The 22679-nt window shown below is 36.3% G+C and overlaps 1 protein-coding gene across 1 annotated transcript in view; it reads left to right on the plus strand.

Moving 5' to 3' along the window:
- The window catches only part of CPQ (carboxypeptidase Q), a 552420-nt gene that overhangs the window by 53062 nt on the left and 476679 nt on the right, over positions 1 to 22679 (plus strand). Inside the window, 1 exon segment of the mRNA XM_044668507.1 lies at positions 20542 to 20749. Within this exon segment, the coding sequence (XP_044524442.1) occupies positions 20542 to 20749 (208 nt within the window).

A 22679-nucleotide genomic window follows, 5' to 3' on the forward strand; every position in this document is an offset into this window, starting at 1 on the left:
CTAGATATTTCCTCTTTAGGGAAAACCTTCAAGCTCTAGTTATATAATTATTCTTTTCTTTCCTATTTCCTCTGTATATTATTTTTTCCATTCTTCATCATCTTGGCAGAGGTCAACTCTTCCCGTTTTCCATCTCATATTCTTTCCCTCCCGTGTTATACTTGTGCCTGTTTTATTTAGGAAACTTGCATTCTCCCTAACAACCTGGAATGTAGAAAGACAATTTTCACCCAGCTGTTAGGTGTCTGAGGAAGGATTGGGATTCTAGTCTTTCTGTCTTCATATTCAGTGCTTAATACACTATGCCATGTAGTCAAATCCATTAAACACATACTACTTGTCAAGCACTGCTACTAAACCCTAGAGTTAAAGAGAAAGGTAAAAACAGTCTCTGCCTTCAAGGAGCTCAGATTCTAATGGAGGAGGCAACTTTCAAGCAGTCATATTCAAGCAAGATAAATTGGAGATGATCTTAGAGGGAAGGCACCAACACTGAGAAGAATGGGGAAAGGCTTCTTGCAGAGCTGAGACTGAAGGAAACTGGAGAAACACGAAGGCTGAGATCAGGAGGGAGAACATTCTATCAAGCTGCCTACACCAACGAAATTGTAGGTCTAGTTTTAAAAAGAAATGAACAATAACAATAAAAGCAAAAAACTCAAGCCTTTTGTACCTTGGTATGATGTAGCTTCTAAAACAGCTAAGAGAGCCCTGCTCCAGTAATAGATACAGTACTCAGCACCAGAGATATAAAAACAAAACAAAACAAGAAAGAGTTCTCCTAGTCTTAAAGGAATGTTTCTATCCCAGATCACAGCCTGACTCTGCTTTCTCATCCTATACAATTCTCATGCTTACTTGTTTGCTTTTAAATAAACCTGTCATAGAGAATCTACCCTGAAAACCAGAGGCCCTCCTTTGAGTTTTAAATATTTCATAGGTGCCATTGCCACACTAAAGCATTTTACAAGTTATCAGCCCATGCCCTGTTTTGTTCCTACTTATGTGCAAGTCATTGCCTGTAATATGCTACAATCTATGCTATCTTTCTGTTCCTGTATCTTGTCTGTCATCAGATAAGTCCTGTAGAATATATACTCTAGACGAATAGGCTCTTAACTCAGGTTTTTCATCTGTAAAGTGTTACAGTTCTATTAGATTACATCTCAGGTCTCTTTTTCATTATGTCCTCTGCAACTCATGCAGTGCCTTTCATTATTATTATTTATTATTTAATTTATTATTAATAATAAATATTTGCTGAAATGAATTTTTAAGGCTATTGTGATTTTTTGGGGGGCAACTCCTAGGGAGGAGACTTCCTCTACCTATCAAAACCTGGGACTGTTTTGTCATTTATAATCTTAGAGAGGATCTCCTGGGGGCACTGAGAGATTACTCACATAGTCATTATCTAGTAGAGGTGGTAGAATCTGAATCCACCTCTTCCGAATTATGAGGCTGACTGGTTCTCTACTATTTTATTCTGGCTATTTTGAAATGAGAGATTGTAAAATGATATGACTCTAATTTTCAAATTTGGTTGCTACTCTGCCCCAAGCCAAACTTTTGTCATTTGCCTCTTGGCACACTTGTCTTTTTCAGCTTTCACCTTCTTTTTGTCCTCTGAAAATTCAGACAGCTTCCCTCCTACCCCTGCTACTATTATTCCCCAGCTCTCTAATGCTCTCCCTTTCATTCAAAAAATTTTTAAGTGTTGATTTATAAGATTTTCCTTTGTCCCGACTGCATGGGCCCAAGCTTTCTAGGAGACTCTTTCAAGTCCTCTATCCAACTTGCTGCTCATTTGTCAGCTTCGTATCCTCTCTTGGGTAATGTTGACCCTCTCCTTTGGGTCACATCTCCATTGGCTTCTCCTTCCTATCTCTCCTGCCCTCTAACTCTTATACAAAAGCTATTTGACTGAGGATTCAGTTTCTAGGAAAACATCCTGAAAAGGAGTCAAGGTTCCCTATTTTTTACCCCAAACTCAGAAAGCCAATTTGTTCCAGTGCATGAGTTAATCCCTGGTTGGATCTTGGGCAGATCTGGCAGAGGTATTAACTCTTTGAGGTCTCTGGGGTACAACTAAGTTACTCCTTAGGTGTAAGATGTTGGTATAGCCTGGCTTCAACAGATGCTCCATGTACCAAGGAATTGCCATGGCCTTGGGACCCACAAGCTCAGTATTTGCTGAACTGAAATCCATGCTTATTCATTTTTCCTTTATCCCAGAAATTTGGTTTTAACTTAAAATGTAGAATATACTTGTTCACTTTTCACCCAGGAACCTTGACAGATTGACAGAAAATGGTGAGCAGAAGATCTTTTCCAAACCCTGTAATATTTTGTTTGAATCATTTGTATGGAATTTTCCATATTTTATCATCCAGTCTAGCCATTTGTGTGTGCATCTTACCTTACTTATTAACTCTTTGAAAGCAGAGGCTATGTTCTCAGCTTTTTTGAATATCTTGAACGTAGTCATCTTCATTCTCCTTGGTACACATCACATGGTAAATGTTCAACAAATACGTTATTGTATGGAGTCAGATATTTAGATAAGTGTGTAGCTTTATTAAGGAGGATCATCTTAATCTTTTGCAATAGCACATAACCTAAGAATTCTCAGGCAAAAGATTCCCTTTTGAGTTTTCTCTGGCTTATCAATTCCCTTCCTAAAATGCAGCGCTCAGAAATGAACACATTTTCTAGATGTGGTTTGATCAGGGTGGAGTAGAGCTACTTCATCACCTCCTTTGGCCTGGAAGGTGTGGCTTCTCAGGGCGACCTGATATTGGGTTAGCTTTTTATGTTGTCCTGTCCCATTCTTGAATTCTGCTGAATTTGGAAACCTCTAGGACCTTTTCAGTCAAATTCACTTCTAGCTCTACCCCATTCCCCATTTCTGTCTCTCTTTCTTGGACACTGTCTGTCTGTCTCTATGTGCACACACATATGTGTTTTATGTATACTTCTATAAAACAAAATATATGAATAAACTATACATATCCCCACAATTTCTTGCCAATCCAAGTGTTACTCTTCCACTAGTTTTCTGAGATAAAGTGCTAATAATTGTGCATCATCCTTTCAAAGATTTTATGAATAAATTTCTCTTCTAAATAGGTTTTTTGGGGGCAGCCATCTTTCTGCTTATACATACGTATATATGTATGTGTATACATATGTACACACACAAGACCAAAATCTAAAATGCCCAGCATTTACTGGCTTCACATACACATGTGTATATTTGTATATATGTGTATATATATATGCACATATATATATATATATTTATATGTATACAAAACATACAAATATATATATGTGTGTGTGTGTGTGTGTGTGTGTGTGTGTGTGTGTGTATACCCGAGAACAAAATCTATAAGTCAGTATTTGGTGTTCCTACTAGGGAATAGTAATAGTGATTAAATGTAGAAGAATATACTTGCTTTTTGTTTCTTTAAAAAAATTTTTTTAAATAAATTTGTAGGGAATAACGGCTAATAAGGGCAAGAGAGCTGGGAACTCCAACATTTCTCAACTGGTTAGAACTAGCTAAATAGCCTTCAAATTCTCAAATGTATTTGTAATCTCATCAATTTGGCAGTTTCCTCCAAAATTAAAGCTCACAACCCATTCATGGTTATCCATCCTGGTGACCCTTTTCCATATTCACCCAGAAGTTTATTAGTGGGGATCAACCTTACATGCTGAAGGCCTTCATCACCTTCTGCTGATATCATAAGGGTACCAGTGGAGTAGTCTGGCTATTCACTGGTGTTCTTTGTTCTTGCATTGTGACCAGCCCATCTTCCCTTCTGTCATATAATTTCTTGGTTGAATCTTTAACATCTGTTCTTTGGAATTCTTTCTTGATAATATATGTTGTAACCTACTCATACCTATCTTGTACTATTCCATTACTTTCTGTATGACTCATTTTGGGTTCTTTGGAGGTTTCACTGCCATATTGTGATACCAGGAAAATGTTTGTATTGATAAGATGAACTGTTGCCATCCTGAGAAGTTTGGGGTCACTATATGAACAATGAAAACAATCTTACCTGTTTGTTTTTTTTCTTTTCCTCTCTGGACCCTGTTCATTATCCTTCTGTATTTTCTGTCCTATGTAGTCATATAGTTGGACAAACTATAGTGTCCATCTAAATATGTGTCACAATCTGGGCAACAGACATTCTTCGTCTAGTTGGCCTTTCTGATATAGAGAGAGGCTAAATTCCGCTGAGTGATTACATATGTGTTACAGGATGCTCTGCCATATCCTGAGGCTTGAGGCAGCACAATGTCACCTTCAAACAGGAATATCTAGAGGAATCTAGAGATTCCAGAAGGAATGCCTTTTTGACCTGGACCATTTCCATCATCATAATGAATACTTTTGCTAAGCCTTAGTCTCTTTGCCACCTTGTCTGATTCCTCATATAACTTAAGGAGAGTGTCATTGAACAGGTTTACTTCTTTTATTACAACTTCCATGGAGTCCCAAATGATCTTGATATATGGTTGTAGCTGTAAAAGAGCCTATAAGGCTTGTTTCCTTCTACAGAATCAAATGCTCTTTTGTAATCAACCGACAAGAAGCACAATAGGTCTCTACATCTTTCAATTAATTGTAAGATAATAAAGATATGATTCATTGTTAAATGTCAGTTATAAAAATTTTCTTGCTCTCTATCAATGCCTTCATCAAGGACACTAGTAAAGATTTTATATAGATGGAAGAGTAGGCATATTGAACAGTAGAGAGTGGTGTTTTTTCAGTCACCTTTTTTTCTGGTTTCACAAGGTGTAAGATTTTTTCCCTACACCTTTGATATCTTCCTCTCCTTCAGATATCTTGTATACAAGGCAGTCAACAACCTCAGCTCCAGCTGAGATCTTGTCTACAGATACTTCATCCAACCTGGCTGTCTTTGTTTTTGTTAGTGCCATTTCTAACTCCTTTATAAGCAGTCCAGGGACTGTGGTATTAGGGTTCTAGAGTGGTTGTTCCTTTATCCTTGATTCTTTCTTTCTTGTTTCCCTAAAATGTATTTGTGTCCATATACTCTATGATCCTATGACAGCTGACCTTCTTGCTATTTCTTGCACAAAACACCCTATCTCCCAACTTAAGGCATTTTTACCAGTTGCCCCATTTGCCTTAGAATTTTCTCCTTCCTCACCTCTTTTCCCTGTTTTTCCTGTATTCCTTTAAAGCCAGATAAAATCTTGCCTTCTATAAGAATCTTTTCACTTAGACATAAAAGGTGATGCCATAAGTAAATTAGGGGAACATAGAATAGTTTGCCCAACAGATCTATGGAGGAGAGAATTTATGACCAAACAAGAGATAGAGAGCATCACAAGATTTAAAATGAATAATTTTTATTATATTAAATTTAAAATAAGGTTTTGTACAAACAAAAGCAATGTAACCAAGATTAGAAGGGAAACAATATACTGGGAAAATATTTATAGCCAATCTCTCTGATAAAAGTCTATTCCCTCAAATTTATGGAGAACTAAGTCAAGTTTATAAGAATACAATCATCACCTAACTGGCCAATGGTCAAAGGATATGAACAAGTAGTTTTCAGACGAAGAAATAAAAGCTATCAATAACCAAATGAAAAAATGTTCTAAATCCCTCTTGATTAGAGAAATGCAAACTAAAACAACTCTGAGGTACCATCTTACACCTATTAGAGTGGCTAATCTGACAGTAAAGGAAAATGATAAATGTTGGATGGAATGTGGCAAAATTGGGACATGAATACATTTTGGTGTTATTGGGAAGTAATTCAACCATTCTGCAGGGCAGTTTGGAACTATGCCCAAAGGGCTATAAAACTCTGTATATCCTTTGATAGTGTAGTACCCCTATAAGGTATGAATCCCAAAGAGATAAAAAAGGAGAAAGGACCTACTTGTAGAAAATATTCATAGCAGATCTTTTTAAGGTGGCAAAGAATTGGAAATCAAGGATACATCCATCAATTGGGGAATGACTGAACAAATTGTGGTATATGATGGTGACAAAATACTATTGTTCCTATAAGAAATGATGAGCTGATTGACTTCAGAAAATAGCTGAAAAGACCTACATGAACTAATGCAAAGCAAAATAAGTAGAATTGGCAGAACATTATACATAGTAACAGAAATATTGTGTGATGATCAACTGTGAAAGACTTAGCTACTCCCAGCAATACAATGATTTAGGATAATTCTGAAAGACTTATGACAAAGAATTCTTTCGACCTCCAGAGAAAGAACTGTTGGAGTCAGAATGCAGATCAAAGCATACTATTTTTCACATTTGTTTATGTTTTTATTTTGGGGGTTTGGTTTTATATAAGTATTCTCCTACAACAGTGACTAATATGGAAGTATGTTTTGCATGATAATACATGTATAACCCAGATCAAATTGCTTAATATCTCTGAGAGGGAGGAAGAAAGAGGAGGGAGACAATTTGGGTCTTAATAATTTCAGGAAAATATATGTTAAAATTGTTTTATGTAATTGGGAAAATAAAATATCTTTTAAAAATGATTCTTTTCCTGATCCTACTTAATTCTAGTGTCTACCCTGTATTTGTTATTTCCAAATTATCATATCAATATACCTATCTGTCTATCTGTCTGTCTATCTATCTATCTATCTATCTATCTATCTATCTATCGTTTTAGTAGCTTATCAGAAACTTTAGATATCCCAGTGCATAGAAGGCTGGACTTGGACTCAGGAATACCTTTATTCAAAATCAGCCTCAGACATTTAACTAACTGTGGGTTCTTGAGAAAGTCTTAATCTCTGTCTATCTTAGTTCTGTCATCTTAAAATGGGAATACTAATAGCACCCAACTCTAACGGATTCTTGTGATAATAAAATAAGTTAATATTCATGAAGCATTTTATAAACCTTAAAATAATATGTAAATACTAACTCTTATCTGTCTGTCTATCTATCTATCTATCTATCTATCTATCTATCTATCTATCTATCTATCTGTAATTGAATTCCTAATCATCTTTTAAAACCCACTTCAAAGGCTATCTGTTCTCTGAAGATTTCCCTGATTCCTTGGTCAGTAACATATTTTACTCACCTAGAACTGCTCTCACATTTTTCTCTTTCATCTATTGAATAACATTTATTATGTATTATTTCATAGTATTGTAATGCCACATTCTCTATTATATTATGAATTCCATGAGGGCAGGGAGCATGCCTTATCTAGATTGTTTACCTTTTTCAGAGCCAGAACTGTTTTGTATCTAGTAGATGTTTAATAAATGTCTGTAGAGTAGGGATGGATTACCTTGATAATCCTGCTGTTATCTCTCCTTGTCAGACCATATTTGGAACATCCTGTCATTTTTTTAAGGAATAGAATTGACAGCCTAGAGTACACCCATATCAGAATAATTGGGGAATCTGGGTGTAATTGTTTGAAGTCCTGTCTTAAGATTGGTTGAAGTAACTGAATTAGTTTTGCCTAAGAAAGAGAAGACTTAGAGACATCTTCTCTGTCAGTTGTAAGGATGGGATTTGTGCAAGGGGAATGGGACAAAAGGAGCCAGAGAAGGAGTTGCTGACAGTTGGTGACAGTTGATACCAGAGAGAATTTTGGGTATTTTCTCCTGGAGAGGAGAGGAAGCGAGTTCTTCAGGCAGAGGACTGAGAGGAGAGAGGAGGAAGACATTCCAGCTCAGATCCAGTCCTGAGAGCTTCCTGAGGATCTTCTAGTGGAAACTGAAACTCTGATTCCCTGATCAAAGCCATTCCATCCCATCTCTCCCATCAAGACTTCAACAATAAGTCAGCTAAGTTTTTGGACTCCATTTGGGAGCAATATCTTAGTCTCCTTCACCCATTACCTAACCTTGCTGAGAGACCCCCTTTCAATCAAAACTTACAATTATAGAAAAGGATAGAAACAGAAAACTAGTAATATAAACAGAAGGAGAAGGGGCAGGGGAAGTAGCTTAGGAGTGGGAACTCCAAATGTTCCCACCCAAGTGAAAGATCCCATAGAAATAGAGAAGAGGGCACCTCAAAATCTCTCTCCCCTTCACCTCTTTCCCCAATCCCAAAATTGCAAATAATAAAAGCCATTCATCAGTCAGATAGCTTTCCAGAGTGTCTGAGACACAACAAGGGAGAGGGGAACCATAGCTTGGTCTGGCTGCCCCCATCTTGAAGCCGGACCACCCACTGTGAAATTAACAGATTGGGGGTAGGTTTGTGTGAACCCTGTCCTTATTCAGAATCATATTGGGGCACCACATATGTCCTCTTATAGGGAAGCCTTGCCCCCAACTACTGTGGGTCAGTAGGACCATCCAGGTCACCCAGTTTCAGGGTGACACCCCCTTGAAGTCTCCTAGAGTATATTGGGACAAAAGGGAGAGCTGCAGAGAGACGCAACATAGACTCTCTCTATCTCCCCTTCATAAATGTCCCTAACTGGCTCTTTTTATTATTACACAGTGCAGTTGGACTTGTTCTGTTTTGGACTCAGTAGGTGGATATAAAAATTACAGGAAGGTAGATTTCAATTAAATGTATGAAAAATCTGCTTTATCATTAGTATGCTTCCTAAATAGAATGGATTATCTCTCGAAGTAGCAAATTCATTAGCAAAGGCTGAATGGACCTTTATTTGTAGATATTTTAGGAAGCACTTATGTTTCAGTAAGGTATTGGATTATCATAGAATCATAGATTTAGAGATGGAAGAGATTTTTGAGATTATCTAGTCCAAGGATTTTTAACCTGCAGTATTCAGATTCCCAGTGGAGTCTGATGGATAGATTGCAGAGGGTCTTTGAATGTGGAGGAGGAAGAAAATTACATCTTTATTTTGACTGACCTCTAATCAAAATTCAACATTTCCTTCAATTTTGAATTAAAAAAAAAAGGTATTTTTTTGTGTGGAGGGCTTCACTAAACTACCAAAGGAATCCATAACACAAAAAATTTAAGAATTCCCGATCTACTTCAAACTCTAATTTTACAAATGAATAAATGAGATTCTGATTAATTAAGTAACTTGCCCAATGTTAAATAAGCCTGTAAGTTGCTGACCCTTGTTGGGAACTCAGGTTCTTTGACACCACATCTGGTATTTTTTCCATTTTCCACACCAGATTCTCAAAATAGGAGTGCATTGTGTATTCCAGGAGGTCTAGCACCTCTCTTATGAAGGCCTTCTCAGTGCTTTTTAGGTCGGCTCTTCCACCTTTGTTGTCTACTTTTCATCTAACTCTCACCTGTGGTTCCAAAAAGCTATAGCATACACAGTGCCCACATTCTGGCAAAATTGTCTTGGCAAATGGGCTAAATAAGGTCGAGAGTAACCAACAAGTTTCAAATTGTTCAGTGAATTAGGAGCACTTAGAACTTAGGCATCAAAGATATCAGTCATCCAAGATCATTACCAGTCATCATGACTTTTGTCTTGCCACTGGATTTTGATGAAGAGAGTGAGGTTGACTGCTTTGTTCAATGTTGCCTGACTTAAATCCAACTAACCCGCAAGTCAAGACATCATTTCATGATGTCATTGGTCCTCTTTGAAAATGAAGGATGAACAATTTTCAAAATAAATTATCTCTGAAATTCTTTCTAACACCAATATTTTATAACTCTATATATGGCCATATCTGGAATATTTTGTTCAAGTCTGGACACTATCCTTAAGAAAGCTATTAATTAATAAACTACAGAACATTCAGAGGAAGTATAATCATAATGGTAAAGTACCTGATAGTTATGCCATATCAGATCAGCTGAAGTAATTAGGGTTGCTGAGAAGGTAGAAGGCAAGATTTATAGGAACATAATCACTGTATTCAAGTACTTAAAAGGTGGTCCTTTGGAAGAAGGGTTAAACTTGTTCTGGGCCATGGTGGACAGAATTCATACAGTAGATGAAAGTTAAAAGGAGGGTAATTTAGACTATAAGTAAGAAAAATTGTAAAAATAGAAACTCAGAAAAGCTTCAAGGAAAGGTAGGATGATCCCTTGTAGGCAGCTATGACAACAAAGAATTGAGGGCCTAGGATCATAGATCCTGAATGATCACTAGTCCAACTGTTTTATTTTACAGATGAGAAAGAGTTTAAGTGATTTCCTCAAAGTTACTCATGTACTTGAAATGTGAATTAAAAGCGGATATGTGAACTGAGGTTCTCTTGACTCTAAAGCCAATATTCTTTCTGCTATTACCAGTTAATTCAATACATTTTCTGGTTTGGTGACATGTCTTTTGGGAGGAGTTTCTGGGGTTGGGTTTGAACTCATGTTCTTCTGACTTTAGGCACAGAACTCTGCCAACAATGCCACCTAGGTGCCACTTCTAATCAGGTGAATTTGAGTAAGATTAAATTGTTGTTCAGTTGTTTTTCATTCATGTCCAAGTCTTTGTGACCCCATTTGAGATTTCCATGGCAAAGATCCTAGAGTGGTTTGCCATTTCCTTCTGCAGCTCATTTTACAGATGAGGAAACTGAGACAAATGGAATTAAGTGACTTGCCCAAAGTCCCACAGCTAGTAAGCATCTAAGGCCAGATCTGAACTCAGGAAATTGATCATTCCTTACTCTAGAACAGTAATTCCCCAAGTGGGCACCACCGCCCCCTGGTGGGTGCTGCAGCGATCCAGGTTGGGGGGGGGGGGGCGCGGTGATGGCCACAGGTGCATTTATCTTTCCTATTAATTGCTATTAAAATTTAAAAAATTAATTTCCAGGGGGCTAAGTAATATTTTTTCTGGAAAGGGGGCAATAGGCCAAAAAAGTTTGGGAACCACTGAGTCTAGACCCAGCATTCTATCCACTGCACACCACCTAGCTGCCTGCAAGAATGTGAACTCACTCTAAAAAACCTGTGACTCTTACTATTGTCAGCCAACTGCCATTGTGTAAAGAAGACAAAGACCTAGGCGTCTTATTAGTATCTACCTCTATGGATTATTATGACAATCAAATAATACAATATTTGTAAAGTGTTTAGCTCAGAGCATGGCTCATAAGAGTGCTTAATAAATGCTTATACTCCTTTCTCTATTCTTCCCAGACTAGGAGTAATGATGGGGATTTGGGAAGTTGTTAAATATTCCTCATCTGAGGGTGGGCTCTTGAAGGGAAATAGTGGACCACTCCTTGCTCTACTTGAAGATCATTGGGCAAAAGACTATTCCGATCAAATCTAATATTACCCCATTCCCCATCCTGATTGTTCTCTGAGGTCCTTTCCAACTCTGAGATTCTGTTTGATTTTTGTTAATTATGAGCTCATAGAATGGGGGGTAGAGTGGGGAAAGAAACCTGGAGATTTTTTACTCTTTTTATTGTGGCCTAAGAGAGCATATTTCCTATCCTGACTATCTCAGCTATAATTCAGGTTTCTTTTCAGGATTAACTATCTCTTTCTTTTTCATTACTGGCATAGGATCTGATTACTGTTGTTTTAAGAAGAAGCACCCTTCCTATCATCTCTATTAATAGATTGGGACCTGATGTGATAATGGCTCCCTGATTTATGAGAGAAAATCTTGTGGAGTCTAATGGAAAACAAATGATAATTGAAGCTGACTTTGAGTAATACATACAGAAAGAAGAGCTCTTCATGGTTCATTTTGTTCATCTTAAAAGTGGAAATAGTAAACCAGATAATATGACTTTTCTTTCACTAGGATAGGAAGGAAACTTAAATTTTATTTTTTTCCTGATTCAGAGAAACGTACTAGTTCCTTAAAGTATAGGTATTTTTAAAAGTAATCTGGAAGCAGAATTATCTATGAATTCTCTCTGTTTCTAAGCTGCTAAGAGTTTGCTATAAGTATATGGAAGGAGAAGAAGAGAGAGGAGAGTAGAAAGTAAAATTCAGGTTATAATGTTTGCAATTATACTTCCCTCAGTGTTTTCTATCATGCTTCCTGAAGTGGGCTATTATATAAGAATCAAATGAGATCACCTATGTGAAAGAACTTTGTAAATTGTGAAATTCTAGACATTAGTGAGACACTATTATTATTAGAAACCAGATTACTAAGCTTCCCGGAACAGTCAGTGGGAAGTGATCAAAATTCTAAGAAACTTGAATGAGACTTGAGGAAATAGTAGGACACAGACAAAAGAAATAGTGTCTGAGAATGGAATTTGAATTTCTCCATCATGGCTGAAAATATAGGCATGATGGACTTTTCAAGTTTTCATGGGTAAATGTTTCTTGATGCTCTTCTGTCTTAGAGCTGATTCTAGGACAGAAGGTAAGGATTTAAAAAATAAAACTTACATTTTTCAAAAGGTTGAAATAATAAGGAAAATGGCTATTTTGCCTACAAATATGACCAACAAGGAAGAATTACTTTCTAAGGTAAACATTATGATTGTTTTTCAGGAGAGTTTGCACCCCATCTTAAATTTTATAAGAGGAGGAAAGGAAAGCTAAGCAATTTGACATTCTCCTGGGATTTGGGGAGTGAGGATTTAAAAGAATTCAGAGAAAGGATAAGTTGTCAGGGTAGTTTATGGGACATCAAGCCAGCCTAGACTTGGAGAGCCAGATTTGACATCAAACTAGAGAAGGGAAAATATCTGTTTTAAAAAGAAAAAAGAAAATAAGAGGGTGTTGCCTATGAACCCTAAGCTGGTATGCTTTGGTTGGATTTCTGGGAAAATAATTGGAAAGTATTATTAAAGAGATGGTTGTTTGTAATTTTAGAAGAGGAAGCAGTGGTTACAAGCCAGTATGGATTTATCAAAAACAGATCATGCCAAATTAAACTCTTTTCCCTTTTAAACATTGCTAAACTGGGAAATTCATCAGACCACCTACCTGAACTTCAGAAATCAATGCATTGCCTTTCCTGTTGCTCTTGTGGGCAAGATGATAGTATCATCCTATGGATTTTGAAATGACCAGATGGCAGATTCCAAAGAGCACTCAGTCATTAACAGATTGATGTCTTTTTGGAGGTAGATTTCTAGTGGAATGCCACAGAGAGCTGCCCATGGCTCTGTTCTATTCAACGTGTTTATCAATCACATGGGTGAAGGCTTCACTTAACATATGAATGAGATTTGTAGATCACATGAAGCTGGGGAGGATAGTTCAGAGATAGGATTACAGAGTCAGGAAGACTTGAATATCAGAATTTTAATAGGAATAAATCCAAAGTTTTACATTGGGGTTAAAAAAACCCAAGTAAAAAAATCCTGAAGTATAGGATAGGTGAGACCTGACTAAACGGCTGATTCTGGGAGAAAAATGAACTGGATGTTTAAATGGATGGTAAGTTTATTATGAACCAATAGTTTGATGTACCAACCAATAATAAAATGATGTGACCTTTGGCATCATTAAGTTAGGAGGCATTGTTCCCAGAACAAGGGAGGGTAACAGTCCTACTTTAGTTTTAGTTCAGGTCAGAAAACATCTCAAGTTCAGTTGTAGGTGCTGAAATTTAGGGAGGATATTGGTAAGTTGGAGAGCTTTAGAGGATGGTACCCAGGGAACTAGAGGCCGTGCTCCATGAATTTTTGTCTTGTGTAAACTATTGCTTACTTTGTTTTTGCTTATGTCTTCTTTTACAACATGATGAATATGGAAATATATTTTATACGTTCAACCTATATCAAATACCTGTGTTTTTGGAGAGGGGGAAGGATGAGAGGGAGAGAACGTGGATTACAAAATATCAGAAAACATATTTAATGAATTATATTGACAAGCAATCTAGAAAAAAATAAATTAATTTTTTAAAAAGATTGGAGAAGGAACCAAGCATGAGTTTAGTCAAATGAAGACTTAAGAGCACACAAATTAGAACATTTGAAGTACTTTCCCCAGAGAAGAGGACTTAGACTTGTTATGCTTGGTTTTAGAGGGCAGAACTAGGAACAAATCTGAAGTTGTCAAAAGTCTGATTTTTGATTGATATAAGAGAAACTTTCAAACAATTAGAATCTCAAAGGGGACTGGGCAGTCTTAGTAGGATGTAGGTTTCCTTTTACTTTAGATATTCAAAGGAAGTGCCACAAGCCACTTTTTAGGCATGTTTTAAAGAGGATTCTAGTATAGGTTTGAATGGAGCTGACAGTCCTTGACTTTTGACCCCTTAATTTTGTGGCTGTGTCTTAAAGGTCATTTTTAGGAGTTTTATTGAAAGAATTTTAATTAGTAGATTTTGTAACATCCAACATGGTTTTTCATTGCTTCCTTTTTCCTTACTGCCTATTTCTTGACAGTATTCTGGATAAGTAAGGTTGCCTTCAAGTTTAGTTCTGGATAGGAGAGGTATTTTCCTAGCGTTGAAAATGAAATCTCTTTTTAATGAAATTGTTTCCTTAGGCCGATCCCCTGGCTCACTTTTTTTTTTCCTTTTAAAGCAACGTTTGATACCATAAAACCTCAAGACAGTAAAAGACATTGGTCTTTTCCTTGGAGCCTGATGTTATCAGCTTGCACACCTGGACATTTCTAGCCTTGCTGAATTATCAGTTTTGGTGCCTGTTGGGTATTCCAGTTACTCCAGACTCTATGACTCTCTTGTTGGTTGTAGGAATCCATTTAAATATTGAACATAGTAGAATACCACCTTAATATGACTTTAATTTCACAGTGGACTATGAAAATTTCCAGGTATTTGGCTCCATTTCCAGGGCCCTAATCCAGACACCAAAGTTATCCTCTCACTAGGGCATTCTTTGGGTGGATGGTCAAACCTGTTGTTCATTAGAAACAGCTGTAACTTATCAGCATATTTCCCCTAATATGCCAACAATAACTTCAGTTAAATTGTAAAGTAGTTCTTCTGATTCCAGAAAGTTATGAATCTCAGTATCTGCCCAGATAAAGGCAATGAGTTCCAATTTTCCCATGGCTTCTCCTTTGGATTAATATTTTTAAAAAAGCAAATGGATTGCCTTTCCTTTTTCTTTGTTCTTCTGGGTCAGTATTTGCCTGTTGACATTTTGAGATAAGGCAAACTCTTAATTGTGACTAGAGATATGCTTGTGCTTTTGTAGCCAGTTATTGAAATTTTAAAATCACGCATTCAGCATTTTCTATCTCTAGATAGAGAGAAAGGAAGAAAAGGGGCCAGGCCCCAAGGTTTCCGTAGATTGGTGCCTATCTTAAAATAAAGCATTCTTGAATGTTTATGTTTCATTTATTCAAGGATTTTCAAGGGCTTTTTGTTTTTATATCATGCTCGTTTTGAAATATGCCCTACCCTTCAAATAGACCCTAGCCAGCAAGCTTTTCCTCATAACAAAGATTAAAAAGAAAAAGTTAAGCAAAACCAACCAACATAGTGATCTTGTAGCAGAGTGATAGAGCCTGTCCCCAGGGGTAGGAAGACCAGAGTTCAAAACCAGCCTCATACACTTATTAGCTCTGTGACCCTGAGCAAATCACTTCATCTTTGCCTGCCTCAGTTCCCTTGTCTTTAAAAAAGAGATAATAAAAGCACCTACTTCTCAGGATTGTTGAGAGGTAAAATGAGATATTTGTCATTTTTTGTTTGGTAAATATTTTAAAGTGTTTTGTAAATATTTTAAAACTCTATGTAAATGCTACCATGATGCTTGACAGCCTGTGCAACATTCCATACTCATATTCCATCAACTCTTCAGTGAAAGGACATTAATCTTGGAATTATCGATTTGGAACTAGAAAGGCAATCAGAGCCTATTAGGTCCAATCCCTCCTGTTGGATCTGGAAAGGTGATCAGAGGCTATCAAGTCCAATCTCTCCTTTTGGAGTTGAGCAAACCAAGCCCCAGGGAGGTTGTCACTTGCCCAAGATCATATAGTTATAATCATAAGAAGTGAAACTTGATCTCAGGTGATGTGGCTCTAGAGTCATTGTTCTTGCATTTATTCATTTCTTCTCCAAGGCCAAGTTTGGTCATTAGAGTTAAATAATGTTTAGTTTCATTTTATTACTCTTTGCACTTATATTGTTGTTCTGCAATTCATTTTAAAGGGATTTTCCAAGTAATATTTAAGATATTTGTCTTTTTTATGGTGGCTGTTAAACTTTCATCAAAACCCAGGTCCTTAGCTTGTGGGATTTAAGCAAGCTGACCAAATATTTGTTATAACTTTCAATTTTTACTGACATATTACAGTACTACACAGTTTACCTAGGAGCCACAAATAAAAAAAAAATCAGCCAACTGTGACTTTCTTTTCTATACATATTTCTCTCTTGCCACAGTGACTGGCCTTTATTGTTGAACATTCTTCACTTGTCACTGTTACCACTTGACTAAATTGGGTCTTTGGGCTTTTGGCAGTCTTGTGAATGACTTCTTGGAAGGCCTTAAGCATGGTTTCCAATTCAGTAAAAAGTGATCAGGAGAGAAGATGTGTTTGCCTAAGTAAGGCTTCAGAATTACAGGACCCTTAGACAATGTCTTCAAAGTATTTTTATGTGAAGAATAGTGATATACTTGGTAATGAACAAAGGACATCTACTGTAAACTGAGAAACATGAGAAGCTTCTACATTCCCTGAGAGCTTTTGAACAAAGAAGGAAAGAAAACAAGCCGACTCCTTTGTGGCCTCTGGGAGTGGTTATGTTAACCATTTGTTAAGAGCTGGATTTATGAGGTGCATTGGCTTCCAAGGGCATTGTTCCCAAACTTTGTCAATCCCTTTGTGTGAAGTCATTGTGGGTTGTTTAGCAACACATCAAAATATGTCCAAGATAAGATAAATATGTGTTTCATGAATCCCAAAGGGAACTTAAAAACATTTTTTTCCTTTGTAAATAATTGCTGTCATTCTTTTAAATATGTGACTTTTCAACTCTATTTTCCTTATTCCCACCCTATTCTCTTTAACAAAGTTATGATTTAGGACTAGCTGGGCAAATTAATAGAAATGACCATTATAAGATTGGGAGATGCTTTTACAGGATGATCTTCTTGACCCAATTTGCTAGATGCATTTGATCTAAAGTTTAAATGCTCTTGTCAGGCTTTTAGACCATCCACAGTCTGATGTTATAGTACCTTTTCACCTTTATCTTGTATTATTTAAGGATACATACTTGAAGTTCCATCTGGCTGAATTACTTTGTGTCTGAACCAATCCATGTAATCCCCTGTGTGTAAGCACTTGCCCATTGTTACCAGTATCTAGAAAATCTTTTCTTCCCATAATGAATTCTAATCCACTTTTTTTTAACCCTTACTTTTTGTCTTAGAATCAATACTAATTATTGGTTACAAGGCAAAAGAATGGTAAGGTAATTAGGGTTAAGGGACTTGCTCAGGGTCACACAGCTAGGAAATATCTGAGGCCAGAGTTGAACCCAGGACCTCTAAACTCTGGGTCTGGCTCTATTCACTGAGTGGCTTAACCATTTTTAAAGTATAGTTCAAATGCTATCTTGTCTATGAAGCTCTTGTTGACTCCTCCACTCCTATTGGTCTGAAATAACTTTTTCTTTTTTATTACACACTCATTCTTTTTTGCATATTTTTTGCAATCTATTTTAAATCTTAAATTTGCAATCTATTATAAAATCTATTTTTGCATAGATTTTAAAAATAATGGTTTATTACTTTCTCCCAAAATTATTGTCACTTCTTTAGGACAATTAAGTAAAACACATCAACTTTTTGACCATGAAGAAGTATTAGCACCTGTAGTCTACTGTGCCCAGAAGCAGTAGATGTGCTTCACCTCTGGAGTTGTTTGGAGTCACAATTGGCCACTGCATTGATCAGAGTACTGAAATTTTCAAAATAAGTGTTGTTTTCCTTCAGGTAAATCTTAGGGTTCTACTTTATTTTTTGCTCTGCTTTAGTTCATTCAGGTCTTACTAAATTTATCAGAATTCTTCATATTCATTATTTCTCAGAATATAATAATTTGAATGTACTAAACATACAGCAAGAGAGGAGATGGGGCCAGACCTGTGACTTCTTTGATGTAGGGAATCCCTAAATAAGGAAACTCCCTCTACCAGCTCAGATCAACACGTTCTTTGAAAATTATGGCCTTAGAGAGCTCCATAGAACATTCAAGAGATTCAAGTTAAGTGATTTGCCCAGTGCCACATAGCCTGTATATATGTGTAAAGGAGGAATTGGATCTAGTTCTTTCTCAGAGCCTGGGCTGTTTATCCACAAGGCCAGGCTGTACTTGTCATTTAATCTTGTACATCATTGTTATCTATAGTTTTTGTCTTAGCTTCTTATTAGACTATGAGCCCTATGAAGGCAGGAACTCATGTTTAAATTTTGTATAACCCTTCTATAATGCTATGTGAGTGGTGGATGTGAATCATAGAACCTGAGATGTGGAAGAGATCTTGGAGGATATCATTGTTTAAACTCATTGTTTAAAAAAGAGCCCCTTCTCAAACTTACTTTCAAAACTACTATTTAGCTTTTGCACCAAGACCTCCAAAGAGGGAGATCTCACTGCTTTTCAAGATAGTTCACTCTACTTTGGGCTGACTTATTTTCATAAATTATTTCTGGCACCATACATAAATTTGTCTCTTTTTAATTTATACTCTTTTCTTTCCTAGGAGAGAATAAATCTAGTCCATCTTTCATAGACCAGTTCTCCAGATTCTTGAAAAAGGTTATCACATTCCTCTTGAGTCTTAGCTCCTTTGAGCCATCTATCTGCAATACCTTCAACTGAGTCTCCTGGAATGAATTTGAAACCCTTAGGTAGTTCTCTTCTGTATCTTTCTACTAGATTGGTGTCCTTTATGAAATGTAGCACTAAAACGTGATCATAGTTCTCTAGATTTCATCTCCCTAGGACAGGAAAAACAACACCTCTTAGACTCTATATACCTCTCTAATGTAGCCTAAGATTGCATTGACTTTTTGGGTGCCATATCAAATCACTCATTTATACTGAGTTTAGAGTCCTCTAAGATAACCTAATATTTTTAATTGAACTCTTATCTTGTCATATCTCTGCCATCTTCCTTTGAGAAGTTGTTTTTTTCTGAGTCCAATTGTCAGATTTTTACATTTTCGGTTTTATATTTTATCTTACTAAATTGGGCCCAATGTTCTAACATGTTGATATCTTCAGTGTGCAATTTATCACTTCTAGTTTTGTGTCATCTGCAAGTTTGATAAGTTTGCCAAATTTTGCCATCTATGTTTTCATCCATGTTAGTGATAAAAATGATAAAAATGCTGAACAGTCTAGGGCCCAGCACAGATTCCTTAAGACATTCTAAAAGAAACTTCTTCCTAAGTGACATTGAGCCATCATTAAAGAACCATTCACTCAGTTTAAAATTCACCTAACTGATCTCTCCTCTACTTCAAAGGTGTCAAGTCCCTGACTAAAAAACTGAATGTAGCCCAAATTAGCTTAAAATGTAATTGAGAGATATTTAACAAAATAAATAAAAATACAACACAACATAGATAATGATAATTTGTGGTTTTCTAAGTCAATATGGGGCTAGGAATTTGACACCATTGATTCCAGTTCATATCACTATATCTTTTCTACAAAGATACTGTGAGAGATTCTGTCATGCTGAGCTTATATCTTCATAAATTATACTGATTTACCAGTTTGGTAGCTTTGTCCATAAAAGAGAAAATGAGTATGACCTGTCCTTGAATAAACTATTCTGGCTCTTTATGATCAATAGCTCCTTTTCTCAATATTCACTAAAAATCATACCTATTCCAATTGAGATGATTCTATCCAAAATTCTATGATGGAGTAGTTATTTCCCTCAAAGATTCCACCCCACCCAGCAACTACTTCCTCACTAAATCCAATTAGATCCCAAATTCTTTAAGTTTTTAAAGATGAAATTATTATTAAGACAAATCAATAAACTATGAGCTTTCGACATCCAAAGAGCTTGTAGATGTTGGGATAGTTGGAAGTCCCTATCACTATTGTACTATTACTTTGTGCTTGTGAAATGTGTCAAAAGTTCATCTCTTTTCTCTTTCAATCATAATGCTCTGTAGTATGTTCTCATTCCTATTGCTTCTGTTTTTGTTTCCATTGGTTTTTACTCAAGTTCTTCTAACTCTTTAAGGTTCCTAGATTTTGTCAGTTGGATATGTATTGTTTTTTTTAATTCTATTTTTTGAATTAACACACATTTCCCTACTCTTGCCTCTGTCTCTCCAATGGGGGGAAAAAAGAAAAACAAAACTCTTGGAACAAATATTCATAGTCAAACAAAACAGATCCCTATATTGGTCATGTTATCAAATGTGTACCTCTTGAATATATATTCTTAATAGACAATGCAACTTATACCTCTTTCTCCTCCTCTTTGATCTAGCTTATGTCTTTTGAATAAAAACTATGTTTTATTAATGGGTTTGATCTCACAGACTCAAATTGTTATTTATGAGGTCAGATTTGCTTCTTTGCATTAGGATATGTGGTTCTTTTGTGTTTGTTGAATGATTATCAATGTTATGTTCTTCTATGTGCTAAATTAATTGAATGTAGGAAACCATGTCAAGTTCTTGTAATTTTCTTTCTAGGAATTACAGCTGAAGTCCTGGTGGTGTCCTCTTTTGAGGAGCTGCAGAGAAGGGCCCCTGAAGCAAGAGGAAAGATTGTTGTTTATAACCAGCCTTACAAAGGTTATGGAGAAACTGTACAGTACAGAGTTCAAGGGGCAGTAGAAGCAGCAAAAGTGGGTGCAGTGGCCTCCCTCATCAGATCAGTTGCTTCTTTTTCAATCTATAGGTAAGTCTATGTTGTCTATTTGAATCTTCTCTGTAGTAAATCACAGACTCACAGAATGATGGCATGTTGGAGCCTGGAAGGGCCATGAATTCATCTGCCCCAGAAATTCTTAATGTTATATTCCCTGTTGGCAATCTAATGAAGCTTATGGACCCTTTCTCAGAATAATGTTTTTAAATGTATAAAATAAAATACATTGGTTTATAAAGGACAGCAAAAAATACACACATATATGTTTATTTTATTTCTAATGGAAATGTAACATCTTCAATTATATATATATGAATACATATCTACATATCTGTGTACATATATATGTTATATGGAGGCAATTTCCTTCCCATCAAAGTTCATGGATGCTTTGGAGCAGGGAAGGGATCAGTCTGTTGACCTCTGATCTCATCCCAACCACTTCTTTTTGTGGATGAGGAAACTGATACTTAGAGAGAAGAATTGATTTGCTCAAGGTTAGCTAATAAATGGCTGAGCTTTTGACTCAAAATCCAGGGTACTTTATGCTAGGTCACAAGTCAATTTCCAGAAAGCAGATGTCTTCAAGAAAATATAATCTTCCCCTTCTAAAATACACACTGATCTACAGATATTGCTTAAGCAACATTTGCTCATTTCTTTTTTTTTTTCATTTACTCATTTCTTAAGCATGACTGCCTCATCCTTATCCAGCTTCAAAGAGGCATTTGTGCTTACCTTTTAAAAGTTTTCCATATGTCTAATGAGATAATAAATTTGAATATTGTGTCTTATATTTTATGTACTTTCATGGGAAAGAGGGATGAATTCACATCTGTGTTTTATCAAGGGTTCCTAATGACTTTGAGAAGCCTGACTGTTTTTCATTGTTGTTAGAAACCGGAAATGCGAATCAAATCTCAAATATTTAAGAAATTGAGAGTGTCATACTTTGTTCAGGGCTTAATTTCCTGCCTAGCTGATGATGTCCCTCCTACCATACCTGAGGCTATGAGGCTTTTTTTCCTCTAACAGAGTCTAGCAGTTATTTGTAAAAAGAATGATCCAAAACATTGTCACTAGGCATTTTGCTCTGGGTAGATTATTGTACGTTTGCCTCAAGCAGACCACAAGAAAAACACATATATTTTTGAGTGCAGGGGAAAGGAGAATGGAGAGAAAGAAGCAGTGTTTAGAAATTAGTGCCCTCATCTTGAAGCATTTTCTTGTAGATGTAATGAACACAGTAAAATGTCTTAAAGATATTTGGAGTTAATGTTTAGCTACGATTCCAAATCTGGACCTTTGGGTGTGAAGGGGAATCTCTGTTCTACACAATTACTGTAAAATGCTAGAGGCATAGCTGTTAGACCTCAATTATCTCATACCCCATTCAAAAGGAAATGACTAGAAAGTATGGTGGGGCTAGAACTAGGAAATTCTAAGGGGAGCTGTCCAAAAGGGAACATAAAAGGAATACAATACTTTTATTTCTCATATTGATATAACACATTTTTTCATGGAAGGACGATTTGAATGTAACATAGTCATTGATAGGGAGGTTTATGGGAACAAGAACTGGTGAAAGAGATGCTATATAATTATCTTTTTAAAAAACTTGATTGATTTTCCTAATGATCTCATGGCTACTGAAATCGTGGTCATTGGAATAAATAGGGTAATGAAATTGGAATCAGCAGACCTGGGTTTGAATCCTGATTCTCCTTTTTCTTTCCTGTGTGACCTTAAACAAGTTATTTCTTCTCTCTAAATCTCCTTCCTTCTTGGTAAAACAAAGGGATTGTACTAGATGAGCTATAAGGTCCCTCACCCTAAATCCTATGATTTTTATGAGCACATGCCAGAAATGCTACTCTTATGAAAGGCCAAGATTTATAAAGTATTTTAAAGTTTATCCTTTTCATGCAGGCTATCAATTGAATCTTGTAGCAATCAGGTC

Source organism: Gracilinanus agilis, chromosome 1, assembly GCF_016433145.1.
Source record: "Gracilinanus agilis isolate LMUSP501 chromosome 1, AgileGrace, whole genome shotgun sequence".
Lineage (NCBI taxonomy): Eukaryota > Metazoa > Chordata > Mammalia > Didelphimorphia > Didelphidae > Gracilinanus > Gracilinanus agilis.